The sequence below is a fragment of the Apis mellifera genome, linkage group LG15, assembly GCF_003254395.2.
Source record: "Apis mellifera strain DH4 linkage group LG15, Amel_HAv3.1, whole genome shotgun sequence".
Lineage (NCBI taxonomy): Eukaryota > Metazoa > Arthropoda > Insecta > Hymenoptera > Apidae > Apis > Apis mellifera.
This window is the reverse complement of record NC_037652.1, coordinates 3,731,889-3,757,638: the sequence shown is the minus strand read 5'-3', so window position 1 is coordinate 3,757,638 and position 25,750 is coordinate 3,731,889. Positions and strand designations below refer to the sequence as shown.

The following is a 25,750-nucleotide window of genomic DNA, read 5'->3' as shown; positions in this document are numbered from 1 at the left end:
TAATAAATAAAATGATGAATTGATTATGTATTTATATTCTTCTCTTTGTTCATTAGCCACATCACTATTAATTATACTAGAAAAATGAGAATAAAATTAATATTTCCATTACTGTATATCTAAACTAGAATTTTTTTATTGATGATTATTGCTTCAATTTCTTGTAAAAGATTGTTTTCAAAGGTAGAAGTAACAATTACTAAAAATTAAGAAATTTTAAATAAATATCTAGAAAACATATTATTCTTAAAAAATTCTAAAACAATTATTTTTTAATTAAATCACATTATTTACTTTATTTCTTAATTTTATTTATGTATTAGATATATATAATAATATTTTTGTTATTATTTCTTTAATTCTTTTTCTGCTAATTTCTTTTCTGCTATTTTTCTGCTATTTAAATTATTTTATTTATCTATAATCTTTATTATTATATTATATATATCTTATATTACATATATGTCATATAGTTTATATATTTATTATATATATATTTAATATATATATTATTATACAATTTATATATTAAATTATATATAAATATTTAAATAAATTTAAATAAAAAAAATATATAAAATATAATATGTATTTTATTTACGATATAAATAACTGTTGTATTCAAATTGAATTGATTCATACTATTTTGTTGATATCCACATATATAGCATTTTTTTAATTTTCTTACTTATTGATCATGTGAAATATTGGCTATTAAAATTAAAAAAATATAATTTGAATATTGATATTTTTATTTTGATACTGAATGAATTTTAGTACTGAATCATATAATATAAATAATGAATAATAATATCTTATATTTTCATGGTATCGATTCATCCCTATCAATTATTATCATTTCAACAATCTTTTTACCTGCATTTCCTATACAATACGAATTTTTTATAAATGAATGACAGCATTTATATCCCCATTTACCAGTATGCCAGTAAGATCCCCAAACAGAATTATGATTATTTGGATAAATGTCTTCTTCATATTTTGATCTAATTATTTGTCTATCTTGTCCTTTAATAATCTATGATTAAATCATAACTATTATGATTATAATTATCTTCAATAATAATATATATATATATGCATACATACCTTTCCATATCTAGAATATTCAACATATTGTTCTGTTTGTGCTAATAAAAGAGAAGGTGGAGGAGCATTGAGATGTTCTTCACCTCCATATGTACTAATTATGCTTTCACGAGTTTTATCTTTTAATTCGTCGCGCTTTTTATCATATTCCTGTTTAAGTAATTCTAATTTCGTAGGTTCTGCGAGCAAATGAACATCAACACCTCTTTCATGTGCTTCCCATGCAAATAATTGTGCATTTGCATGTCGTTGTGTATCTCCCGAAAAACGTGCGAAGTTTTCACCTTTATAATCTACCCTATAGAATTGTTATTTTTAAAAATAAATATAATTTGTAATATATTTTATATATTATTATTTATTAAATTATTTATTATATTAAAAAGTGAACAAATTTATAAAATAATTTATATAAATACATACTCTCTATCTGTACCAGCATAAGGATTATCACGCATAGATCTCGTTTTAGGATCATAATATGCTGAATTTGGATCCAAATTTCTTAAATATTTTGCTGTATCTTCTCTAATTCGTAAATTTCTAACAGTAATACGTTGTTTAGAATCTACTTTTGTTCCAGGCATATCAACTTCATCAACATATTTATCTTCATCTTTATCTGAATCTTGTTCATCATTTCCTTCTGCATTTAATTTTTCTGCACGCATTTGTCTTTTTGCTTCTTCAATCTTTTGATATTCTTCAACAATTGCTCTATGTTGTGAAGGATCATAACCAGCCCATCTGCATATTTATTTTAAATAAATATATTTAAAATATTATTATAAAATAAATCTTACAAATTAAAAAAAAATATTATATAAAATATATCTATTATTATTAAATATATCTATTATTATTAAATTATATTATTAAATTATTTGTTTAATCCTAAAAAAATTACCTATCTCTTTTGCCATCATAATCTGTAGATAATTCTGGTTGAGTAAACTCATCTGGTGCTATATTTGCATTTGTATATTTTGCACCTATTTTACGTGGACGTTCCATACATTCTTTTTTTTTGTGAGTTATTGCTCCACAATTTTCACATGCTCCTTTACGATACTTAGTTGCTATTTTAGATGAATCTACACCACGTTTGTACCACTCATTTATGCCACTATATTTTTTTTGTTTTTCTGGTTGTGGTCTTTGATGCTTTAAAGTAGGTCCCTTAAAGAATTATTTATAAGTATTAATTTTATTACAAAAAAAAATCAATTTTGTAAAAATCAATACATACTTGAGCTCCAAAATACCATGGTGTAGCACTAATATACTGTGGTATATGTGGATTAATATCTTTGCCTTCTTCATCTACTGCAGCTGGTGCTGTACCAGCTTTTCTTGCTTCTTCCAATTCTTTCGCTTTCCTCCAATCTTCTCTACTTTTTTTCTTTGGTTCATCTTCGAAATTGCTTTTATTTTTTATAATTTTTGACACAGGTACATTAGCTAAAGTATTAGCCATTTTGATAAAATTAATAAAATAGTTGAATTAATTTTAATATTATAATGTTATTTGTTTTCATTTGTAAATATGTTTTAAGCAAAGTATTAGAAATAATCTAATATATAATATATAATATATATGATATAATATATTATAATTTATTGGAAAACACTCGCATTTGACACGCATTAGATTATAATCTAGTAGATTATAAAAGTAGAAGATTATAATAGATTATAGAAGAACAAACTAATTGAAAAATCAAAGTTCAGTTGGCAATCTTCAATTTTTTTCTAGTTTATTTCCGCTCTATTTTTTCCATATCGAATTTTACATCCTTTTCGGCAATATTAACTATATTTAAATATAAAATATATTCTACAAAGTATATCTATATAAAGTATATTCAAGATCTATTTTTTAAGGTAGATTTACAAAATTTTATATGTACATAATGATTATATTATACATATATTTCCATTAATGTAATGCAATGTAAATATAAATTTGTATACTTTATATATGTATTTTATAATAAACATTATAGTATAGAATTCATATAATTTTTTAATATTAAACTAGTCCTACAATTTGTATTTTTATTTTGTTTTTATTTTATTTCATTGCAAATTATAAAAAGATATATGTCAAAAAAATAAAATAAAAAAGTATACAAAAATTTATAAATTATTATCAATTGTAAATGTAAAAATTTTTAAATTAAATTTATATTAAAAAAAATTGTATAAACTTGACTAATGGAAATCACCTTAAAAAGGTCTATTTAAAAAGTGGAAATTTATCGATAGTATTGGAGCTTTATAACTAAGTATATTTCAAATTTAATATTTTCGCTACAATTTTTAATTTTAAGTATGTAATTAAGTAATTTAAAATATATGTATATTAATTAATACTTCTAAAAATATTAATATATTGTATTTTTATTATATAAAGTAGTTACAATCTCCAGCTGCTTCAGAGAATTGGAATATGATCAAAATGGAGTCAGTGCCAAATAGATCGATATTGTTCCGTAATGTTACGTATTGTTACTGATTTTTCTATTTATTGCATAATAGTAAGTAAATATTTATTAAAATTTATTCGTCACATTTTGCGTTATTTAATTAATAAAATGATTAATTGATTATCAACATACCCGCGAAATTTAAGTTCTAATGTTAAAACTAGTTTTTTCAATTCTTAACATTTATTTTCATTTCTTATTTGGTAATTTTTTTTTTAATATTAAATCTTATAGAAATATAAATATCATTAGAATATATAAAATATAAATTTAAAAAAATATTAAAATTGTAAAATATGAAGAAGTTGTAAATAATTAAATTGAAAAAATTGTAAAATATAAATAATTTTTAATGAATTCTGTTGCGATTTGGAAATATGTTTCTTTTTTATAACAGAATAATATTCTTTTTTAATACAGAATAGAGCATGGAATGGATGGATCATGTCCACTTTTGCTTCCATCCTTTGAGGAAAAGGACAATTCTGAAACTTCATATTCATCCCAAAAGATTGGTTTATATAGGCCAACATCAGATACTATTGATTTAGGATATCATACATTAGATAATAATGCTTGCCGTTCGTCATCTGCATCAACTATTATATCAGTTCCAATTAGACAACAAATTTTATTGCAACAAAAGTGCATTTATGTAACAGATTTGTGTCAATTGGATGATACTTTATTATTGAAGATATTTAGTTGGTTGGGTACCAGAGATCTATGTTCCATTGCTCAAACTTGCAGACGTCTTTGGGAAATAGCATGGCATCCATCTCTTTGGAAAGAAGTAGAAATAAGATATCCGCAAAATGCAACAATTGCATTAAATGCCTTAACTAGACGAGGATGTCATACATATATTCGTCGTCTAATAATTGAAGGTGCTATTGGTTTAACTGGAATTTTTGCCCAATTACCATTTTTAAGCTTAACTTCATTAGTTCTACGACATTCTCGACGTGTTACAGACACAAATGTGACAGTTATTTTAGATAATTGCATACATCTAAAAGAATTGGACTTAACAGGATGTATTAGTATAACAAGAGCATGTAGTCGAATAACTACATTACAATTACAATCATTAGATCTTAGTGATTGTCATGATGTGGAAGATTCTGGCTTAGTATTGACATTGTCTCGCATGCCACATCTTGCTTGCTTGTACTTACGACGATGTGTGCGTATAACTGATGCAACTCTTATTGCAATTGCCTCTTATTGTGGCAGTTTGCGCCAATTATCTGTTTCGGATTGTGTAAAAATCACTGATTTTGGAGTACGTGAATTAGCAGCACGTCTTGGCCCATCTTTGCGTTATTTTTCAGTAGGGAAATGTGATCGTGTATCAGATGCTGGTCTATTAGTTGTTGCTAGGCATTGTTATAAATTGAGATATTTAAATGCTCGTGGCTGTGAAGCACTTAGTGATAGTGCTACGTTAGCTTTGGCACGTGGATGTCCACGTTTAAGAGCTCTTGATATAGGAAAATGTGATATTGGTGATGCAACTCTTGAAGCCCTTTCTACTGGTTGTCCGAATTTGAAAAAATTATCCTTGTGTGGTTGTGAACGTGTCACAGATGCTGGATTAGAAGCATTAGCATATTATGTACGAGGATTAAGACAACTCAATATTGGTGAATGTTCTAGAGTTACATGGGTTGGATACAGAGCAGTAAAACATTATTGCCGTAGATGCATTATAGAACACACAAATCCTGGTTTTTCAAGCTGAGTCTTTTAAACTATTTTTTGCTAATATTATTTACAATCTATTTATTAACAATATTTTTATATATTTTAGTATTTTAGATACCAATTTGTAAAAAGACGGCTAACATCTATATATATATATATATATATGCATACATGTGTATGATACGCATCGTTTATATTTTATATATTGTGTGATTTGTAATATGCAAGAAAACATTTCTTATTATTTATTGATTTTATAACTTAATATACGAAAATTAATATTAAAGTTCAATGTAATATGTATATTTATTTTATAAATAAACATTTTTTTTAACTTTTATCAATTTGCAAAAAATATATTAATATAATTCTTTCATAAAAAATAATTTTAAATAAATATTAAGATATGGATGTAATTTAAAAAAATAAAATAAAATATTTAATACTTTCACAAATTCATATGTATTATTTATTCGTATGTAAATAAAATAACATTTTAAGACAAAATATAAGAATAATATAAATCGATTTATATTTTCTTAATTAATCAATGCGGTATTTATTTGTTGAAGTAATATGTTTAATAAACTTATTTCATTGCAATAATAAAAATAAATATTATTTTTATTATTATAAAGCAAAAAATATATAATACAATTTGAATATTTTATATAGTAAGATATACATATATTTTGTTTTTGTGTGTATATGTATTATAACCTATAACATAAAAATAAATCTACTTTTAAACATTCATACGATTCAGAATATAAATGAAGTTTTTGAGTATTTAATAAAAAAATTTTACGTTTATAAGTTAATATTGAATTATGAGACCTATCCAAAGAAGACAACATGGTTTGCAATATGGCATTTATTTGCTATATATGCAGGCTTTAAATTTTGGTATTGATAAAATTCCACCAGCTACTTTACTTACCATTATTGCACAAGTATTCAAAATAATAAATAATTAATTAATTTATGAATGAAGTTAATAAGTTAATGTAATTATTATAAATAATAATATTTTAGGTTTTACTTTACATTGGTTTCATAAAAGTTCCATGGAATGCAGAAGAAGTATGTATATCAGCAATAAAAATATTTAAATATCATGATTGGAATTCTTTTATAATATCAAACTTTGAACATGGTTCAGATATGCATTTGTACTATAATATGGTATCTTTAATCTTGAAAGGTTCATATTTAGAACCTATGTATAAAACAATGAATTTTGTTATTTTATTAACTATTCTTTCATTTGGATGTAGTACTATGTATATAGGATTAAGTTATGTTTTAATGCAATTAACAGGAGATTATGGATATTATGTACAATGTGCTATTGGATTTTCTTCTATTTTATTTGCATTAAAAGTAATTGTAATTTGTGAAGAATATGATAGGATTCATGATGTTGGAGGACTTAGAGTTCCTAGTAAAATTGCTGTTTGGGTTGAATTGATTTTAATTCATCTTTTAGTTCCACAATCTTCATTTATAGGACATCTTGGGGGTATTTTGATTGGTTGTTTATATTGTTATACTTTTATTGGTGAAATGATTGATAATATAATATATATCATAACCAATATTCCTATTATACATGAAGAACAATTTTATAGACGACGCAATTCATTATTTAGATAAATTTGGAATTAAAACTATAAATTGAAAAGTTTTAACTCTTCAGATGCGGATTCTAAAATGTTTCAAATGATTTTTATTTTATTTCATTTTACGAATTAATTATCACGATCTATCTAGTTTTTAGGATATCTTAGCTTTGAGAAGTTATCAAATCCAAAAATTTTTCATTTTTGAAATGTTTTTTTTACACATTTTTTTTACATAAAATATAACATATTTAAATTAACATGTAATTAATTAAAATATATAATTTAAAAATATCCCATACGAAAAATTAAAAAAATTGTTCGCGACTGAAAAGTTAATAATAATATTATATTGTTATAAAAATTTTATTAAAAAATTTTAAAATTTGTAAATTTATAGAATTTAAAAAAATTCTATAAACATTTATATACATTTTTAAATACTTATGTATATTAAAATGGTATTATATAATTTTGCCTTTTAATTACTTATCTATTCATATTTTCTAAAACATATAATTAAGACTATTAAAATTATTTACAAATTATATACATATTTATATACATATAAAAGAACTATAAAGATATTTTCAAAATTATTTTATATTGTAAATAATATTTATTATAATGTATAAAATAATAAATTAATTTTTTATTAATTATATTGTCAATTCATTTATATACTATGTTTATAAATATCATTACATATATATTTATGCATTATATTATAAACAAAAAATACTTTCTTTTGAATAAAATTTTTATGTAAATTTTAAATAGATTAATAAAAATTATAAGTTTATATATTTTATTTTGTCAAATTCATTTAAATTAATTCAATGATCTTTTTTTTTTTTTGAACATTTTATATAAAATTATTTTCAATTATTCATATAATTATAACACAATTAATTTGATTTTAATACTTTATATAATTTGTACAATGTTACATTAGATATTTTAAGCCTTACCTCTGTATTTAATAATGATGACACTAAAAATAAGTTAAAGTAACAATAATAAAAAACAAATAAATATAAAAATATATCAATAAATAAAACAATTGAGCTTACAGATTGTTTGGTAATCCGTTTTATATGGAATGTCATAAAATACGAAATATGTGCACATTTTTTGTAACAATGATATATTTCCATCAATTTTTCCATTTTTTAAGTAAGATTTAATATGTGGTGCTAATTCTACAAGAATTATTAATTATTAAAACAAAGAAATAAAAATTTAATATAAAAAGCTATGATACATACCACGCTCCCAATTATCCATAATATATGAAATTCTTTGTTTCATTGCAAGTATGCTTTCTGTACCAAGTAATGGATTTTTATTTTCTGTATAAGATTTTTTTAACATTTGAGATGAAACAAGTTTTATTTGCCATATAGAAAAACTATTTGGTTTTTTTTCTATAATTTCCATACTTTTTATTAAATTAACCCATAAAGGAAGAAGATTAACTTTATCTTTTATTACACATTCATATACAATTATAGCAAATGTATGTAAAAAGTATTTTTCAAACTCTGACATTTCAGAATATTGTTCTTCATATTTACATAAGTAACTTGTATCTTTCAAAGTAGATAATTCTATAATTTCCACTTTTCCATTAGAATTATATCGTTCATTCCAACTATCACATATTATTCTTTCGGATGTATCACTTAAACTTTGAGATAAATATCCAGAAGTATTTTTAATTGAGCTACCAGAAGATTGTACTTTTATAATAATCTCATTTTTAATTTTATTTTTTTTAGGCAATTGTAAGAAACATTTTACTATATTTAAAATTGTTTTATCATTTGTAAATGAAGTTACACATTCAGGACGAGCAGCCCATGCAATAACATTTTCTGTTGTTAATGTTTGAGCGATTAAACTTCTAAAACCCTGAAATATTTATAAAATATATTTATAAATATTGTTAAAAAATATTAAATTTCAATGCATTTTAATTTTATATATAATATAAAATTATATAAAAAATTATATAAAAAATATATATTATATAAAAAAACTAAATTATAATTACATGTGGATCTTCTATATATGGTAAACAACCAGCTCTTTGCTTAACACCTAACATTTCACATTTTTTAAGCATATTTTCAAGCTGTTGCCAATTGTTATCTTTTTCAAAAATAATTTCCCAATATCTATCATCTTTTAGTTCAATTTTTTTAATATTACATAATTGTGGCAATAAGCATGGTGCCTGAAGTATTAAATCTTGTCCTTCAGCATCTTTTTCCGATTCAAATGTTAATTGTACTATTGCATAACAATATTGATTGCTATCAATATCTTTAGGTAAAATTACGCGTGGTTCGGCAGCAAGTACATATAAATGTCGCAATGCTTGTAAATGATATCTGATAATAAAAATATTTATTAAGATAATAAATCAATTTTAATAAGTATATTATACTGATATTAACCTATTATCATTACTATGTGTTGGAAATTTTGGAAAAAGAGAAATTATAAGCGCAGCTATTGCACTAGGACTGTTGGAAAGAGTATATTTGCCTCCTCCAAGAAAAAGAAAACCAAGAGCCATGTGTGTTGCTAAATGAGATCCATATGTAACAACATTACTTGCAGGTCCTACTCGTGTTCGTATGTGTCGACATATCCTCATGATCTAAAATTTAATATAAATAAATTAGTAATTAATATACATAAAAATGTTGAATAATTATACATTAAATTTACTTCTAAGTTTCCAGTTCCCGCCATTACAATTGCAGCAGAAAGTAAAGTAACATTTAAACAGGTTTCAATAGTTGATTTTCCTGCTAATTCGGCGATAGTTTTATGTGATAATGTTGTAAACATTTGGGTATAATTATATAAAGTTTTAAAAGCATTTCTATTGGCAGATCCAGCAAATTTTAAACCCAAAGCCATACAGGCACCCGCAATTATATTGCAATAAGCTTGACTGTATTTTAATTAATAATAATTAGTACAATTAGTATAAAAAAATGTTATAACAATATTCCTATATGCATAAATATTTCAAATACTTACTTCATAGTTTCCAAATCAACATTCTGTCCTATTTCTGAAGTTGGTTTTTGTAATCTATATTTATAAACGATGTTAGGAACGTGACTAGAAACCCAGGATTTTGTTGGTTCAATTTCATTCCAGAGAATAAGTGATTTTGCTAATATTCTCAATAATAAGAAATCAGGTCGTACAAAATCTAATAAATATTGAGTATCAGGAGCTTGCATCCATTCTGCTACTGCTCTATTGCCGGTATTAAAATACATAAGACCTAAAGCTATAGTTGCTCCAGGACTTGTCACATCAATATTTATAGAGTCACCTTCTCTTATTTGGTAACTAAAATAATAAAAAAAGGAAGAAATATAAAAAGAATTTAAATATATAATTTCTATTATAATATAAATACATATGCGCGCGTACGCGCGCGCACACACACACACCTAGGTGATTTATATTTATCTTTCTGTGCTCCAGTAAAAGGTCTAACATATCCTCCGACCATATAATAATGTAAAGTATCTGGTATATTAGCTAAATCTGATCCACTTCCACATCCTAATACTACTAAACCTAATGCAAGACCTGCTGCTAAAGAATAAGATTCTCGATCTATACAGTTTTTCATTTCTGGTCCTGGAGGTCTGCCTTTAAATAATTTAATTAATTTAATTAAATCACATATAAATAAAAATTATAATTCTATATTAAGTAGTTACCAATCTCTGACAATAAAGCATATGAAATATGTCTATGAGCAGTTCCTTGATATACTAAACCGACTCCCATCAATGCTGCAACTTGAACATTCTGTTGAACGTTTAATTCGATACTTGTTGGAGGTAATAGAGTTTCTACATGAAGAGATAATAATTTAGTCATAGAAACATTCATTGTACCACGATGGGTTGCTGATAATCCTAATAGAAGTCCAACACTGGTAGCCTCATGACATTCGACTAGATATTCATACATACTAAAAGGCGCTAAATTTTTTAGGTGACCATTTAAACCAAGAGCCATTAAGAATCCTGAATGTTCAATACCAAATTCGCCTTGTTGTTGCTTATTATATACTATCCATGTTGAATCAATATTAGATGCATCTGGATGAATACGAAGACCTGCAGCTACACCATTATGAAATAATGGCCATAAATTCATATTTGGTGGAACATCTATATGAGCTAGTTCTACAGTTGTTCCACGAGGAGGTGCTTTTCCTACACATATAATAACATTTTATGATTTTAAAAAAATTTTAATAATATGAATATCATTATTTTTTCATACCAGTTAAACAAAGTCGTGGAATTGGTAATTGTTCTGTAATAATAGGAGTTGAAGTTCTGAGTGTAAACATGCCTCTAGCTACTGGAAGTGCCATTGTTCTTGTGCATAGTGCATGTAAATGTTTCTCCTGTTCTTCTATAAATTCATGATCACTTACATCTGGCCTTTGAACTATTGCTATTCTTACCGGTTTTGACGAGTTTAGTAGTTTTCGAACTTCTGCTACCCTATGATCTTTGTTAAATCTCAATTTCAATATCTATATAACATTATAATACATCAATTATAATAATTAATTTTAACAAATAATATTACATAAATATTTTTGATAGTTATATACATATATACACAATTAAACATACAGCATCATCAAATTCCATGCCATCATCTTGTTCAGGATCTTTGATTGAATAATTTTTTCCTTCATTTTCTAAATGATTTGATAGAGGTGATTTATCTAATTCAGATAAATCTTGTCGATCTACTAATTCATAAGCTTGCATTGGCCAATTTGATGGCGGTCGTTCTCTACATCTGTACATTATATCTTTTAATAATAATGATACACCAGGAGGTAATGTTTCAAGATCCTTTTTATTCATACCTATAAATATAAAAAAATTAAATATATAATTTTTAATTTATATTCAAAATTAACGATGATTAAAGCTAATGATCAAAAATTTACCTAATTCATGGTATAATAAAACTATTCTATCTATTGCAGAACATTCAATATTTTTATATATTTCTTTTTCAAATTTATTTCCACTTTCTTGAAAATCTATACGACTTCCAGCTGGTATTATATGTTTTATAAATTTATCGATTTCATGTATAATAACTTGATTTTCATTGGCTATAAGTGCCATTAAATAAATTATATTTTTTGTCTTCGGATTTACTTGATTTAAATAAGGAAATGGTGTTATTTCTATTCCATTTAGTAAATTATTTAATGTTTCAAATACATTTGGTGGTTTTGATGATACATAATTTGGTATAATAATTTTCTGCAAGTCTGTATCCTTCATTTGAGATGTAGCATTTTTCAAATAATAGATAGATGGATAATCAAGAAAATAATGATGAGAATATATATCGAATCTTAAATCCAAACTTAATTGATATAATAATTGTGCAAGTAAAGGTAAACTTTCTGACATTACAATATTTAACTTTAATTCTTCATATAAAAGATGTAAAGAAAACAGAATAAGCGGAAAATATGGAAATAAAATAGATTGTGCGTTTATTTTGCCTGTATTACTTGATTCTGTAATGTATGATACTGATGTTTGAAATATATTAGATGTTTTTTGAAGACCAAGAATATTTGAAATAAAGATTTGTGAACTTCCATTTTTTATAAAATTTGTCATATATTTCCAATCATCATTTGATCCAGAATTGTTTGTTTTCTGTTTTTTTGATACCACTATAGGACTATTGCGTTCACCAAGTTGATCTTTTTCATTTGTTTGAATTAACTGTAATTTTTCTACTTCATATCCTAATAATGTAAATAAAACTACAAGAAAAAGATACCATTCTTGTTCTGGTGAAAAATCTTGAGGTCCAGGAGCATTTCGTGCTCCATACCATTTTACCAATAATTGCATTGCTAAATCTTTTTGTAAAACACCTCTTAATGTTTGTAAACATTTGGTTACTATAAACAATACAAAATAATTTATTATTAGAATAAATATAATAATAATAATAATAATAATAATAATAATAATAATAATAATAATATTTATATAACTTTTAATTATTATTACTATTTATTTACCTAGAGGAGAGGTACTGGATGTCGGTAATGTTATTCGAAAATAATTTTTACTTCCATATTCTAAAGTAATTTTATTTCCGACTGCTTCTTTTAAAATGAGAAAATTAGTTTCTACTAAAGGATTTTCCAACAAAATAGGTGGCCTTGCACAATTACCACCTACAGGACTTAATAAATGTAACTCTTCTTCAAATTTAATATCATGAGAAATAGTACAATTTTGAGAAATTAAGGAACTTCGTCGTGGAAAAGGAGAACCTAATTTATGATTGATATTAGATAAAAAATAATTACATCCAGTTAAATTTGGAAGTATTCCTGTTACATGTAATTTTCCAATACAAGTTACACCTGAATATAATACCACTCCATTTGATAAATCCATTATTGCTATTATATGTAAATTCTAAAATAAAAAACATTTTATATTACAAGTTTACTAATAATTTTAATTTAGTATGAAATAATAATACTGACTGGTATATTAACAGCACCCTTTGCTATAATATTTGTTACCATGCCAAAAATAATTTGTTGTTGTTTATTTGTCTTTTCAAGTCTTACTAGAAAAAGTTGAGATCTATGTGGAACTAAATAACATAAGTAGTTTTGTCCCACAAAATCTGATGACAAAAATACTTTTGATGCTCGACTAGATGTAATATCCCTTAAAAAATAATAATGCTATATTTTTTTAAAGCAATAGAAAATATGAAAAAAATTTGTAACGATTTATATAAAAATATGATACATACTTTGGAATTCCAACATTTTCAGTCCATACATGATCAAGACATATTTCAGGATATAAAGGTTTACTTGATGATATAACATCCTGTAACTGTATATTACTGCAGCTACCTAGAAGACTATTTTGTGTATGATTTAATACAGAAGTCATTTGTTGCAATCTTGTATGATGAATAATCGAACTTGCAGGTGCACTAAGTAAAGGTGAAAAAGCAGAATGAGTAGGAGACTGACAACGTGAAATAGTTGCCATTGGACTTTGAGATCTTGAATGTTGTTGTTGTTGCTGCGAAGGTGAAGGACCTCCAGAGCAAGTAGTAGTATAAGATGTTCGAGAACCAAATGGACTATTTGATATTCCTAATCCCAAATTAAATTGTGGATTTGGAACTCCTAAAATGTAAATATATTGTTAAATAAAAATTTTAATTTTTTTCGAATTAAATAAGAAATATCATTTTTACCAAATATACTTAAATGTCCTTTATTTGTACTTTTATAGGAAAGATTATTTCCAATGTTTAATGGTGATGCACTTGCTGATTGATTAAATATACTAGTAGTAGTATCATTATTTCCACAAACTACTTGACATTCTTCTATTGAAGCTTTACGTATTTTATATACAGAATGTAATCCAGTCTTCGTATCATATATCACAGCCAAAGATGGTTCAGAACTAGTAAATATAATTTGTTGATTTGAATCATACATATATGATATGTTTCCTGTAAATAAAATTATACATTAAATATATTCTTTATAGAATTGAAGGATTATAAAATTTATATGATACCATGTTTAATAAGTACAGGACAAATTTCATCTAAAGGATGTGTAAGAGAAAATACTACTGGTAAATTTATATCATTTTTTAATTGTAATCTATTTCCTTCCAATGATGTATATCTACAAAATTGATTAAAATTCATATTATATTCATATTAATATTCATATTGCAATTTCAATATATAAATTTCTTAAAAAATAAAAAACAAACCTTATTTCTGATATAGGGACTTGTGTTTTTTCCAACAAAATACCATATTTTGTTGCCCATACAGCAGATACCTAAATTATACAACTTAATTATAAATTTCAGTAAATAAGTAAATTTAGTTAAAATATTACCTGAAATTGTAAACTAGATACATAATCTTCTCCAATATTGGTAAATACTTTAAGAGTATATGAATCAATTAAACAAATACATTCTATTGTTTTATCATAATCTTCCTCGTCTATTTCTTTTCTTTTTGCTAAATGATCGGGTATATTAGTATGAAATTTACACCATAATGCATGTTTAATATCTGTTTCACAAGTATAAGTTGTTTGCAATATTCTTGTAGTTTGATTACCCTTTGAATGAATTGCAATTTTGCCTGAACAATATAATTCTTCTTCACCACATGTATCATTTTCACGTACAATCCAAAATTCTTTCTACATTTACAGCAAATAAATAAAAATTATATGTATTAAAAACTTTAAATATTTGAAATACTAATATATAAAATGATTATACTTACTGGTAAAGTTTCTGAAATGTTTACTTGACTAAATTTTTGTAATAAAATACTTTCTCCTTCAACTGTTTGATTATTTGATAATTGTTGATTAGTCGCTGATTCAGGATGTCGTAAAATTATTTGTCTTCCACCAGGAATATATTCCTTATAACAATATATAAAATTGAAAATGAATAAGTAAATTATTTACTTAAATCAATAAATATTTTCAATAATAAAAAATAATAGTCTTTTCAAAATTATAATTACATATGTTTATTATTTTAATTATACCATAACCTAAAAAATATTTAACTTACCACCGGTTCTGAGGCGGCGATCATTTTTTCCCTAGTTTCATCCAGATTTGCAGATTCTAATTATTAAGAAATAAGAAAACAATATAACAATATTTATTTTAATTGTCTCTTAAAATTATTTGAAAATATTTGTGCAAATAAGATGTTACTAAACGATGCGTCACCATAGGCATCGCCATATTCGATTACTTATTTATTATATAGGTATGTATACGTATATAAATTTTATATAAAATTAAACATCTTAAATTCTTAATTGAAAAGGATTATGCTGTTTATTTAAAAATATATTTTCCACATTTAATTGATATAATTGTGTCAATAATAATTCATTATTTTATTATAAAAATAAACAATATAAATATTGTTATATTTATACAATATTGATTATTTATAATTTATGATAGTAAACAAAATAAGATATAAAGTGTAAATAAAATATATAGCCTATATTAAATATTAAAATTTATATAATTAATAAATTAAATGTGTAAAATATAAATATCAATATATAATAAAATTATAAATCTTTTTTATAAATATAAAAATATATTTATATAAAGAAAGAAAATATAATCACAAACAATAATATTTCGATAATTTTATGATTGTTAAAAAAAACTCAAGTACTTTCTAATATATTTTTAATATTTTTACAATAAATTACTACCAAATAATTTAAAATTTTTTAATTCTACTATGTTATTACATATTCTATTATGTATTTGTTATATACGAAATTATATATAGAATATAAATTTGCAATTATTATTTCATCATAAAAACTGATATAATCAGTACATATGTAAAGAGTTTACAGATTTATTTTACCAAAGCATACATATTTACAAATACTTTGCAAAATTGTTACTATAATACTAAATAGAAATTACATTATTTTTTTTATAACGATAACTTTATTAATCAAAGCATTTTATATTTGTTTTAATAAAATTCTATTTTTGTTGTATTAAATATAAAATTATAAATAGTATAAAAAAACAAATTTATAATTTAGAAAGATAATATTTTGAAAAGAAGTGATTTCATTACTTAAACATATTACTTAGTTTTATTTCGAAGTACATTTAACTTCGAAAGTTAAAATGTATCTAACTTTGAAAACTTTTATGTACATTTCCAAGGAATCTTAATAAAATATTGCTTAAAAATATAATAAAAATTTTATTTTAAAATTATAACTAAATAAATATTTGCATGTAAAAAATTTTACATAAATTATTGAGTATAAGTAAGTAAATTTTATTATATTATTTTTTGTATTATATTCTAATTTATGGAATATGAACATTTTATGATTCCTTGGATATTTTTGTGTAAAAGAAGTTGAAGCAATATTTAAAAAAAAAATTGCAATATTAAAAGCATTCAAAGAGCATTTAGTTAATACGGTACATGTCGAGTCTGATGCCGACTGTGCCATTATTTATATGTTGTACTTAAATTATTTGACATGATATAAATCATCTTGAATTAAATTCAAAATGTTTTACGATGAATTGCTCTTATACCATCTTCTTCATATTCTCTTTTACTAACCCACATTTTTTTAAAAGTATCTAAAGAAGCCAAAATAGAACCTCCAATCCATGTACTATATAATCGTTCTTGAGGAGCTGATATCTATATGTTTGAATTTAAACATTTTATAAATAAGATAATAAAAGAAATTAAATATGAAATAATATTTATTATATATTATTACATACCCTAATTTTTATATCTTTTGGTGCCATTTTACGAATTTCCGATAATAATCTATCACCAAATCCCTAATACAAAAGAAAAATATTTATAATGATTCTAAAATTTAATTCTTTATATATTAATACTTATATAATTATTATATATAAATATTATATATAAAATTTCATTAATTTTATACTTACACGGAATAGTGTTGATCCTCCTGATAAAACAATATTTTGAAATAATACTTTCCTTAAGTCTAAATCAGACTTTTGAATAGAATATGTTAGTACTTCATGAAGTCCTTCACATTCTTCTCCAATTAGATCTGGTCTAAAAAGCACTTCAGGAGCTCTAAATCGTGCTGGACCAATCTATCATAAAGAAATATAATCTAAATATATTTTCATATAACTTACATGAAAAATTTTCATATAAGTTTAAAATATATAGTCAATCAAATTATTTAGATAAATAGAATAAATAACAAAGTATTTTTAAAAAATAACATAAATTATTACTTCTAAATAACTTCCATCAGGTAATATATATTGGAATTTTTCTGTTTCAATAGTTTCTTCTTTTTGAGGATTGCTAGCAAGATAACATGCTCTTTCCTTAATTGTTCTAACAATTTCAAATTCTGCTGTAGTTCTGAAATTAATACCCTCTTTACGTAAAAGAAGTCGAAGATGTCTTGTGACATCACGTCCTGCTATATCAACCCTCATAATACTATGAGGCATAGCAAAACCTTCATAAATAGGTACTGCATGTGTTACACCATCTCCAGCATCTAAAACTACTCCTGTAGTTCTTCCTGTGGCATACCTTTAAATTAAATTCATATAATAAAAACATTATTCATTTAATTTCAACATTATTAAAACATATAAAACATTATAACATAAATAAAATTATAAATCTATTATAACTGAATACTTACAGACTAAGTACAGCTTGCATTGAAACAAATAATGCTGGAACATTGAATGTATCAAAGAATATTTCTGCAGCTTTTTCTCTATTTTTTCTTGGATTAAGAGGTGCTTCTGTTAATAAAACTGGATGTTCTTCACTAAATGTTGCTAATTGATCTTTACTATAAACATAAGACCAAATTCTTTCCATATCATTCCAATCTGTAACAACTCCATGTTCCATTGGATAACGAAGAGACAAGAGACCACGATGTTCTTCTGCTATTGGACCCACAAAAAGATCTCCTTCTAAAGCACCAGCCATAACACGTATATGTTTAGGTCTACCAATACTAGAAAAAATTATCAAATTAATTAGAATAATATTATATAGAGCTAAAGATTAAACAATATTATTAATTAAAAATAAAGAATTTAAGAAATTAAGAATTTATATTTGATTATATTTTACTATTTGTCAATTAATTCTACAGGAGTATAATAGAATTAAAATATTTATATATATACTTACTAATTTGGAAATCTACATTTTGGTATTTGATCACCTGCAAATCCTGCTTTGATTACACCAGAACCCTAAGAAAATGAATTATATAGTATCATCATTGAATCATTATTGATTTTAAACTATAACAATTATTGTATTTTTAATAGATCAGTTTTAATACATATAATATATTTGAATATTAAAATATTAATATAATAAAACTGATATAAAATAAATATACAAAGATTATATGATAAAAATAATAATTATAATTTTAAAGAAAAAATATAAAATTATTAGCATTACTTAAAAGCCGACATTATGGTAGAATTCAATTTGACACATCGATATAAAGGAAAAAAAAATGTTTAAAAATAAAAAATTTTCATGCATTACTTACGTTATCGATAACTACGGGTTGATTAATTATTACATCATATGGCTCCATAATTATTTAAAAATTTCACTATTTTATGTAAAAACTATACAAATTCACAACTGTAACCCCACAGTCGCACACCTATTCTTTGGTGAGGTTTAAAGACAGTTATTTACTAAGAGAAATAAAAGTAGTTACTAGTTCCTAGCAGGTTTGCCAATAGCTTATTCAAATTTGTTAGCAAATTCAGAAGTAGATAACGAAGTTTTATTTTTTAATAATTTTTTTTTTATTATATACTTTTCTTAATTTCTTAAAAAATATATATGTATAAATTTAATATAATTTTTATTAAAATAATTTTTATTAAATATTTATTAAATCATTATACATAATAAAAGTATTAATTACAAGTATTAATGAAGTACTTACTAAAAAATCACACTTACTTTAAATTTTAATTTCAAAATTTTTATTTTTAAAGTAATTTATATTACAATATTTTAATATTATTTTTTTACAGCCAAGATTTAAGAAATTTATTTAATTACATTATTTTTAAAATTGTTTTTTCTTATTGCTTAAATTTCAGAAAATACAATAATCATATTTAATAAAATTATTATAATTTAAAAATATAAAATATACTTACATAATATACTTACATAATTTAAATATGAACTAAGAATTTATTTTAATACTTATTTAAATAATTTATAATCATCATATATTATATATAATTAGAAAATTAATATAAAATATACAAAAAAATATACAATTTGATAATATTATTTGAGATCACTATTAAAATTACTATTAAATTTCATAGATAATTTTACATGATTATGATATATGTATATGAATAAATATTTTGTGTTACAAAATATTTTTTTATTTATTACAAAAAAATATTCATAAGTGATTATAATAATTTACAGATATTATCACATTTGTATGCATAATATAGTCAATATTCACATTAGTAATATTTATTTTATATAAGTCCTGATTTATATAAAATATTCCCAGCAATATTTTTTAATTTTACTACTAGTAAAATAATATATATATAAATGAAATTATTTATAATACAATTCTATAACTAATAAATTTCTGCCATAAGTAATACAATTAGAGATGTCCAACCAGTGAATGGATGACTATTTTTACCTTCTCCATGAATATCACCATAATTTTCCCATATATATCCAGATTTTTTATACTGTTTTATAACATTTTGTATTAAATTTTTTCTCAAATTTTGGTAAATTTTTTTTGCTTCATTTTTATATGGTCCTTCAATATTGGAATAATAATATGCTGCTCTCACTGTTAAATAATTTAAATTCATCCATATAGCTCCTCTCCAATAAGGAGCATCATGTTCAGTATTATATTTCATGTAAAATGGTGATATCTTTGCAAGTGATCGTAAACCATATTTGGTCCACAATAGATCAGGATTTATTAAATCTTGTAATATTTTACCTAATTGCGGAGATCTAGGATTAATAATTTGTAAAATAAATGGAAATAATGAAACATATCCAAATGATGAATCAACATATCTTAAAGTTGGATCTTCCATAACAATTCGTATTGTTTCCGATGGCTGTATATGTGATCTTGAAGGTGAAGATGATTTTCGTAAAAATACTTTATCTGTATGCAATCCGAAATCAGCATAAGTTTGTGTATGTGGCGACAAATGTAATTTATTTAATAAATCATTATCAGATAAATAATGATAAGTCTCTTGGTATTTATTACTTGGATGATTTAATATTTCACTAATCTGATACATAATATTAGCAGCAAATGCAATCCAACAACGTAAATCAACATGTCGTTCATCGATATTTGGATGAGAAGCTCTTGGATAATCATCAAATCCAGATGTAAGTGTTTTAGGATTTAATTCTTTATTGGTTGTTCCATCTCTACCTCGCCATCTATATGTACTTGATATATCTCCAGCTTGTGTGGTATTAAACCAATTAAACCATGCTTGAAGACGAGGATACAAATTATATAAAAATTGAAAATGTTTTTTCAATACTTCTTCTTGTTTATGCTTAAGTATAAAATGTAATGTTAAAAAAAACGTAGGTGGATTCGCATTTGTATTTATTTGAGTTACAAATTCTTCTGGAACTTTAGCTAAAGCTTCTTGACCTAAAATCATTTCTCTTGGAATCCAACCTTCTATGTTCATTAAATCAAACCAATGATTTATAATATCTAGTTCAATTTCTAAATCCCAAATTGAGATAAGTAAACCGTGAAAACCTTCATCCCATAGAAATCCTCGTGGAAAAAAGCTTCTACTAGGTACTGAAGTATACAAAGGTGCTTTCCAGTAAGGCACTGGTCCTTTAGTATATTGACTTTGTACTTGTGAACTACCATAGAAATAGCCTATAGAACCCATCATATTTGACAATGCCATTTTAGCAAATTTAATTTCTTCTTCTGTGAAACCTTTTGATCTTAATTTAAAGACTTTTTCAAATTTTTCGTCAAATAATTGCCGATGCATTTCTAGAGCACGATCATAATTTTGACCAGTTAATTTGTCAACCCTATTAATAAAACTACCTGATTCATAACTAATTTCAATTTCAAAAGGAATTCTTCCTGTTACTTGTGTTGCAATAAAGTTTGCATCCTTTTTTTTTCCATCTGCTGATAATGGTATTTGTTCACCTGCTAAAACTATGTATTTCTTTGATGATCCTTTGAGAGATGCTAATCTAAGATTTTGAAGAACAGTTTCTTTCAAAACATTTAAGCCAGAGACAACTGTTACTAAAAAAGAGTGTTCTTCTACAGTTCCCTGTATCATATTAAGATTTATAGTAAATGAACCCAAATTTTGGGTATTTCCTTCAATACTTGTTAGTTGTTTTTCATCACTTAAATTAACTTTAATCCATCCTTTAACATTTTCTTCCATGGCAGTATAAAAAAGTAATGATATTTCTTCACCATTTTGTATCTGATTCTTAGAAGTTACAGCAATTCTTGTTGTCCAATCTCCTCCATGCTTACCACCAGATGTTTTAATAAATGTAGTAGTTAAAATAGCTGAATTATCCACTATTTCTTGAATACCAAATGTTTTTCCATCATGCTCCATCCATGCATATCTAAATAAATGTTAAAATGTAATTATTTTATAAAGACTATCAAAATGTATTAAATAAATATATAAATTTTATTTACTTATCTAATTTATCATTTTGTTCACACCAATGTCTAAGACCACTACCATCTTGCCTTAACAAATGTGGAAAATACCACATTAATCCTGTTATTAAAGAATGTGGATCTCGAGTTCTTAATCCAAAATAAACTCCTGATCGATAAGTACCCCAATATCTATCTGGGATATCCAGTCCTGAGATTGTAACTAACTATCATTAACATATATAATTATATATTAGTTATATATAAATATAATATAATAATTTTAAATAGTTTTTATAACAAACTAGAATAAAATTTTTAATAAAAATAAAAAAAAATAAATTTTTAGTCAAAACAAAATATTTATTATCTATTAGTTGAAAACTAATAGAACAAAAGTATAAATACCTTTTTTATATCATATGGAGTATTTACCCTTGTTTCTAAATATCCTTTATAACTAAACCAAGTAGCAATAGCAATACATAACACTGTAATGGAAATATTCAATATAGACATCTTAAATTTACTTTCTTTTTTTGAATTAATAGTTCTATTTTTTAATTTTGTAAATTTATCTTGTATTTTATTTTTTGCCATTCTATATATTCTAAAATTAAATCATAAATATTATTTTATAATAGTTTATTTTAAATATTATATTTATAATTTATAGATTTTAAAAATATAAATCATTTAAAAAAATAATAATAAATTATTGAAAATAATAAATACCTCAATTAATAAAAAATATTTCTTATTATAACAGCAAAACTTCTATTAATATAATAAACAATAAATTAATTCTTAATTCATCGTTATATTCGATACATTTGTATTCTTACAGGTTATATTTGACCATGAGTTTTATCATATATTAAATAAAGATTGGAAAATGAAAAACATGTTAAAAAAGCTATGCAAACGGATAAAGCTATTACATATTTTCATTAATTTTATCAAGGAATGATAAAATGACTCCAATATAAATTTAAAAATAATATTACAAATTATTTATAAATTACATTAATTAATAATATTGTGTATTTTAACATATTAATTTTATTTCTATTAATACAATTAAATATTAATAAATTCATCAAATTATAAAATTTATTATAATTATAATATTTAATATTTAATATTAAATAAATATAAATTAATTAAATAAATTAATATTATGAATTAAATAAAATTACTTTATTTAATGGTTTTATTTTTATTTATCCAATAGTTAAATATATTACAAATAAAACATAAACTATTAGATGATAATTATACTGGAGAGGAGCTTACAATTATACTGTTTATAGTCGTATATACATATATATATATATATATATACTTTTCGTTAGTAATATTGCTAAGTTAGTTAATGCTATTATATTGGAATGTTGTTTAAATTTTCAAATGGAAATATTTAATATTAATTTTATAAGTTTTTTTAATTGTAATTTTAATTTAATTGTAATTTTTTTTAAATAATATTACTTTCCATCTTTTAATTTCCATCTGAATTTTAAATAAATATAGTATATGTGTAAAATGGTTAGATAATAAAATGCATTATGATCGGAAGAATTTCATATTAGGATTAATAAATACTTTATATATAAATTAAGACGCTTGTAATTTGTTTACTTTTAGTATCTTAAACATTTTATATGTATGTATATTTGTTCTTAAAAATGTTGTTAAAACAATATTATATATACAATATTAGCAATGTATAGATTTTCTTTAAATACTAAGAGTAAACAATAAAATATTTTTTTAAAGATATAACTCAAATAAAACTGAATAATTATTTTCTCTTAGTTTACAACATATATTCGATAAAATATTTCACAGCCAATACATTACATGCATGCAGTATATATTAACTGCAACTTAAAAGAATAATAAATAGAGCTTATTTAATAATTATTATATCATTGTGTGTATATAATACTCTGTTTTAATAGTGAAACATTTTTACCAAATAATATATTTATTATATTTCTTTTCTACAATAATTTTGAATATTTGTTTTCTATTATCTAAAATTAAAAAGATATAAATAACAAAATAATTAAAAAATGTTGATAAAGTATATTGTTATAAAAATCGTTATTTTATATAAAAGTATGTAATTTGATCTTTTGTTATAAAATTTTGTTATAAAATTATAATATAGAAAAGTAATAAAATAAATTAAAATATTCACTAGAATTAATATTTAAAAAAAAACATAATATAAAAATCAAAAACATTTATATGTACATAGGAATTTCATTAGCATAAAGTACAATATTAAAGTACAATGAACTATTCTATAATATTTTTTATAATTCTTATTATGTTACTTTTTTTATTAATAATTTTATAACAATAATAATACATTCTACATTAGTGTATATGATTCACCCTGAACAACAATTCTGTTATAATTTTCTAATTCAGAAATTTTTTTCTTCTCTCTGAAAATTATTTAAAATTTATTTGTAAATTAATAAATATTGTATCTTTATTTCTAACCAAGAATAATAACAATGCAATTTTTTTTTGATTATTTTCCTGCAAATTTAACAATCTAAATAATTTATTAATTATTTTTGTACATTACATTGCTTTTCTCTGAGCTAATATTAATATATTATTAACAAACATACTATATTGTTAATATTTACATAATAGGATTTAATCAATATGATTTTATAACAATTAAAATATATATTTTATAAACATTTAAAAAAAACAATTATAAATAATAATCTTTAAATATAAATAACATTTTTACATAAATTAACAATAATAATTTTAATTTAAATAATTATCAGAAATATTTAAATGTTTTTAAATTTTGTTCTTTAATTTTTGTTAACCTTTATTATATTTGTTGAATATTGTACTGAATGTTAATTGACTTATCTTATTATATTTGATGTAATATATGTATTAAAAATATTAAGAAATAATTGTTACACAAAGTAATTTATCCAAAAGTGAATTTTCAAGTACAGCTTATATATGCATATGCATATATAAATTATTATATGCAATATAAATGCACATAAAAAAAATGATTGTGTTTAGCAATATAATATGTTTAAATTTGCTGATTTGTTTTATGAGTTCATTATTTTTTTAAAAATATTATAAAGTGCTTATTTTTGTATAAGAAATTGTAATTGATAATAACGTATATATATAGATATATAAAATGTTGTTTATAAATTAATATTTAGATAATAACAAAAAATTGAAAATCATAAACAATATGTTTATATCTGTATTTAGTTTACAGATTTTAGAGTATTTTTTTTTTATATATAGTGCTTCTAATTTTTGTACACACTTTCTATAATAGTGTGATTAAGCAAGTACTCTATCTACTATAAATCTCTCTTTACAAGTAATAACATATCT

At 22.9% G+C, this 25,750-nt stretch overlaps 6 protein-coding genes across 8 annotated transcripts; 2 read left to right on the top strand and 4 right to left on the bottom strand.

Moving 5' to 3' along the window:
• Positions 1-792: 792 nt before the first annotated feature.
• Positions 793-2,979, bottom strand: LOC551551 (pre-mRNA-splicing factor Slu7). 2 transcript variants are annotated; one of them, XM_016916653.1, is made up of 5 exons: positions 2,360-2,979; positions 2,018-2,289; positions 1,534-1,857; positions 1,111-1,408; positions 793-1,039 (listed from the first exon to the last, which is right to left on the bottom strand). In XM_016916653.1, the coding sequence occupies exons 1-5, from the start codon at positions 2,585-2,587 to the stop codon at positions 824-826; spliced, it is 1,338 nt and encodes a 445-aa protein (XP_016772142.1). In that variant the 5' UTR covers positions 2,588-2,979; the 3' UTR covers positions 793-823. The 2 variants fall into 2 exon arrangements, with proteins under 2 accessions (XP_016772142.1, XP_006560747.1); XM_006560684.3 differs by having other exon boundaries at positions 930-1,056.
• Positions 2,980-3,328: 349 nt separating this feature from the next.
• On the top strand, positions 3,329-5,755 carry LOC726706 (F-box/LRR-repeat protein 7). Of its 2 annotated transcripts, none has more exons than XM_003249685.4 (3): positions 3,329-3,442; positions 3,527-3,650; positions 4,020-5,755. In XM_003249685.4, the coding sequence occupies exon 3, from the start codon at positions 4,033-4,035 to the stop codon at positions 5,341-5,343; it is 1,311 nt and encodes a 436-aa protein (XP_003249733.2). In that variant the 5' UTR covers positions 3,329-3,442; positions 3,527-3,650; positions 4,020-4,032; the 3' UTR covers positions 5,344-5,755. The 2 variants fall into 2 exon arrangements, with proteins under 2 accessions (XP_003249733.2, XP_016772141.2); XM_016916652.2 differs by having other exon boundaries at positions 3,424-3,442; positions 3,530-3,650.
• A 236-nt stretch (positions 5,756-5,991) lies between these two features.
• On the top strand, positions 5,992-7,186 carry LOC726718 (rhomboid-related protein 4). Its single transcript, XM_001122441.5, has 2 exons — positions 5,992-6,259; positions 6,342-7,186. The coding sequence occupies exons 1-2, from the start codon at positions 6,137-6,139 to the stop codon at positions 6,960-6,962; spliced, it is 744 nt and encodes a 247-aa protein (XP_001122441.2). The 5' UTR covers positions 5,992-6,136; the 3' UTR covers positions 6,963-7,186.
• A 650-nt stretch (positions 7,187-7,836) lies between these two features.
• Positions 7,837-15,826, bottom strand: LOC726728 (anaphase-promoting complex subunit 1). Its single transcript, XM_006560676.3, has 21 exons — positions 15,637-15,826; positions 15,338-15,481; positions 14,937-15,251; positions 14,806-14,876; positions 14,602-14,714; positions 14,270-14,533; positions 13,811-14,198; positions 13,533-13,722; positions 13,056-13,461; positions 11,949-12,932; positions 11,623-11,864; positions 11,261-11,519; positions 10,687-11,190; positions 10,411-10,615; positions 9,986-10,306; positions 9,668-9,896; positions 9,391-9,596; positions 8,985-9,324; positions 8,197-8,842; positions 8,002-8,130; positions 7,837-7,922 (listed from the first exon to the last, which is right to left on the bottom strand). Exons 1-21 carry the CDS (start codon positions 15,658-15,660, stop codon positions 7,837-7,839), a joined length of 6,066 nt encoding a protein of 2,021 aa, XP_006560739.1. The 5' UTR covers positions 15,661-15,826.
• Positions 15,827-16,442: 616 nt separating this feature from the next.
• On the bottom strand, positions 16,443-19,331 carry LOC551438 (actin-related protein 1). The gene is made up of 7 exons (XM_623831.6): positions 19,175-19,331; positions 18,799-18,863; positions 18,293-18,619; positions 17,868-18,177; positions 17,547-17,720; positions 17,367-17,429; positions 16,443-17,280 (listed from the first exon to the last, which is right to left on the bottom strand). The coding sequence occupies exons 1-7, from the start codon at positions 19,220-19,222 to the stop codon at positions 17,137-17,139; spliced, it is 1,131 nt and encodes a 376-aa protein (XP_623834.1). The 5' UTR covers positions 19,223-19,331; the 3' UTR covers positions 16,443-17,136.
• Positions 19,332-20,022: 691 nt separating this feature from the next.
• On the bottom strand, positions 20,023-23,224 carry LOC411730 (mannosyl-oligosaccharide glucosidase GCS1). The gene is made up of 4 exons (XM_006560675.3): positions 23,078-23,224; positions 22,751-22,952; positions 22,379-22,569; positions 20,023-22,302 (listed from the first exon to the last, which is right to left on the bottom strand). Exons 2-4 carry the CDS (start codon positions 22,940-22,942, stop codon positions 20,256-20,258), a joined length of 2,430 nt encoding a protein of 809 aa, XP_006560738.1. The 5' UTR covers positions 22,943-22,952; positions 23,078-23,224; the 3' UTR covers positions 20,023-20,255.
• Positions 23,225-25,750: the final 2,526 nt, after the last annotated feature.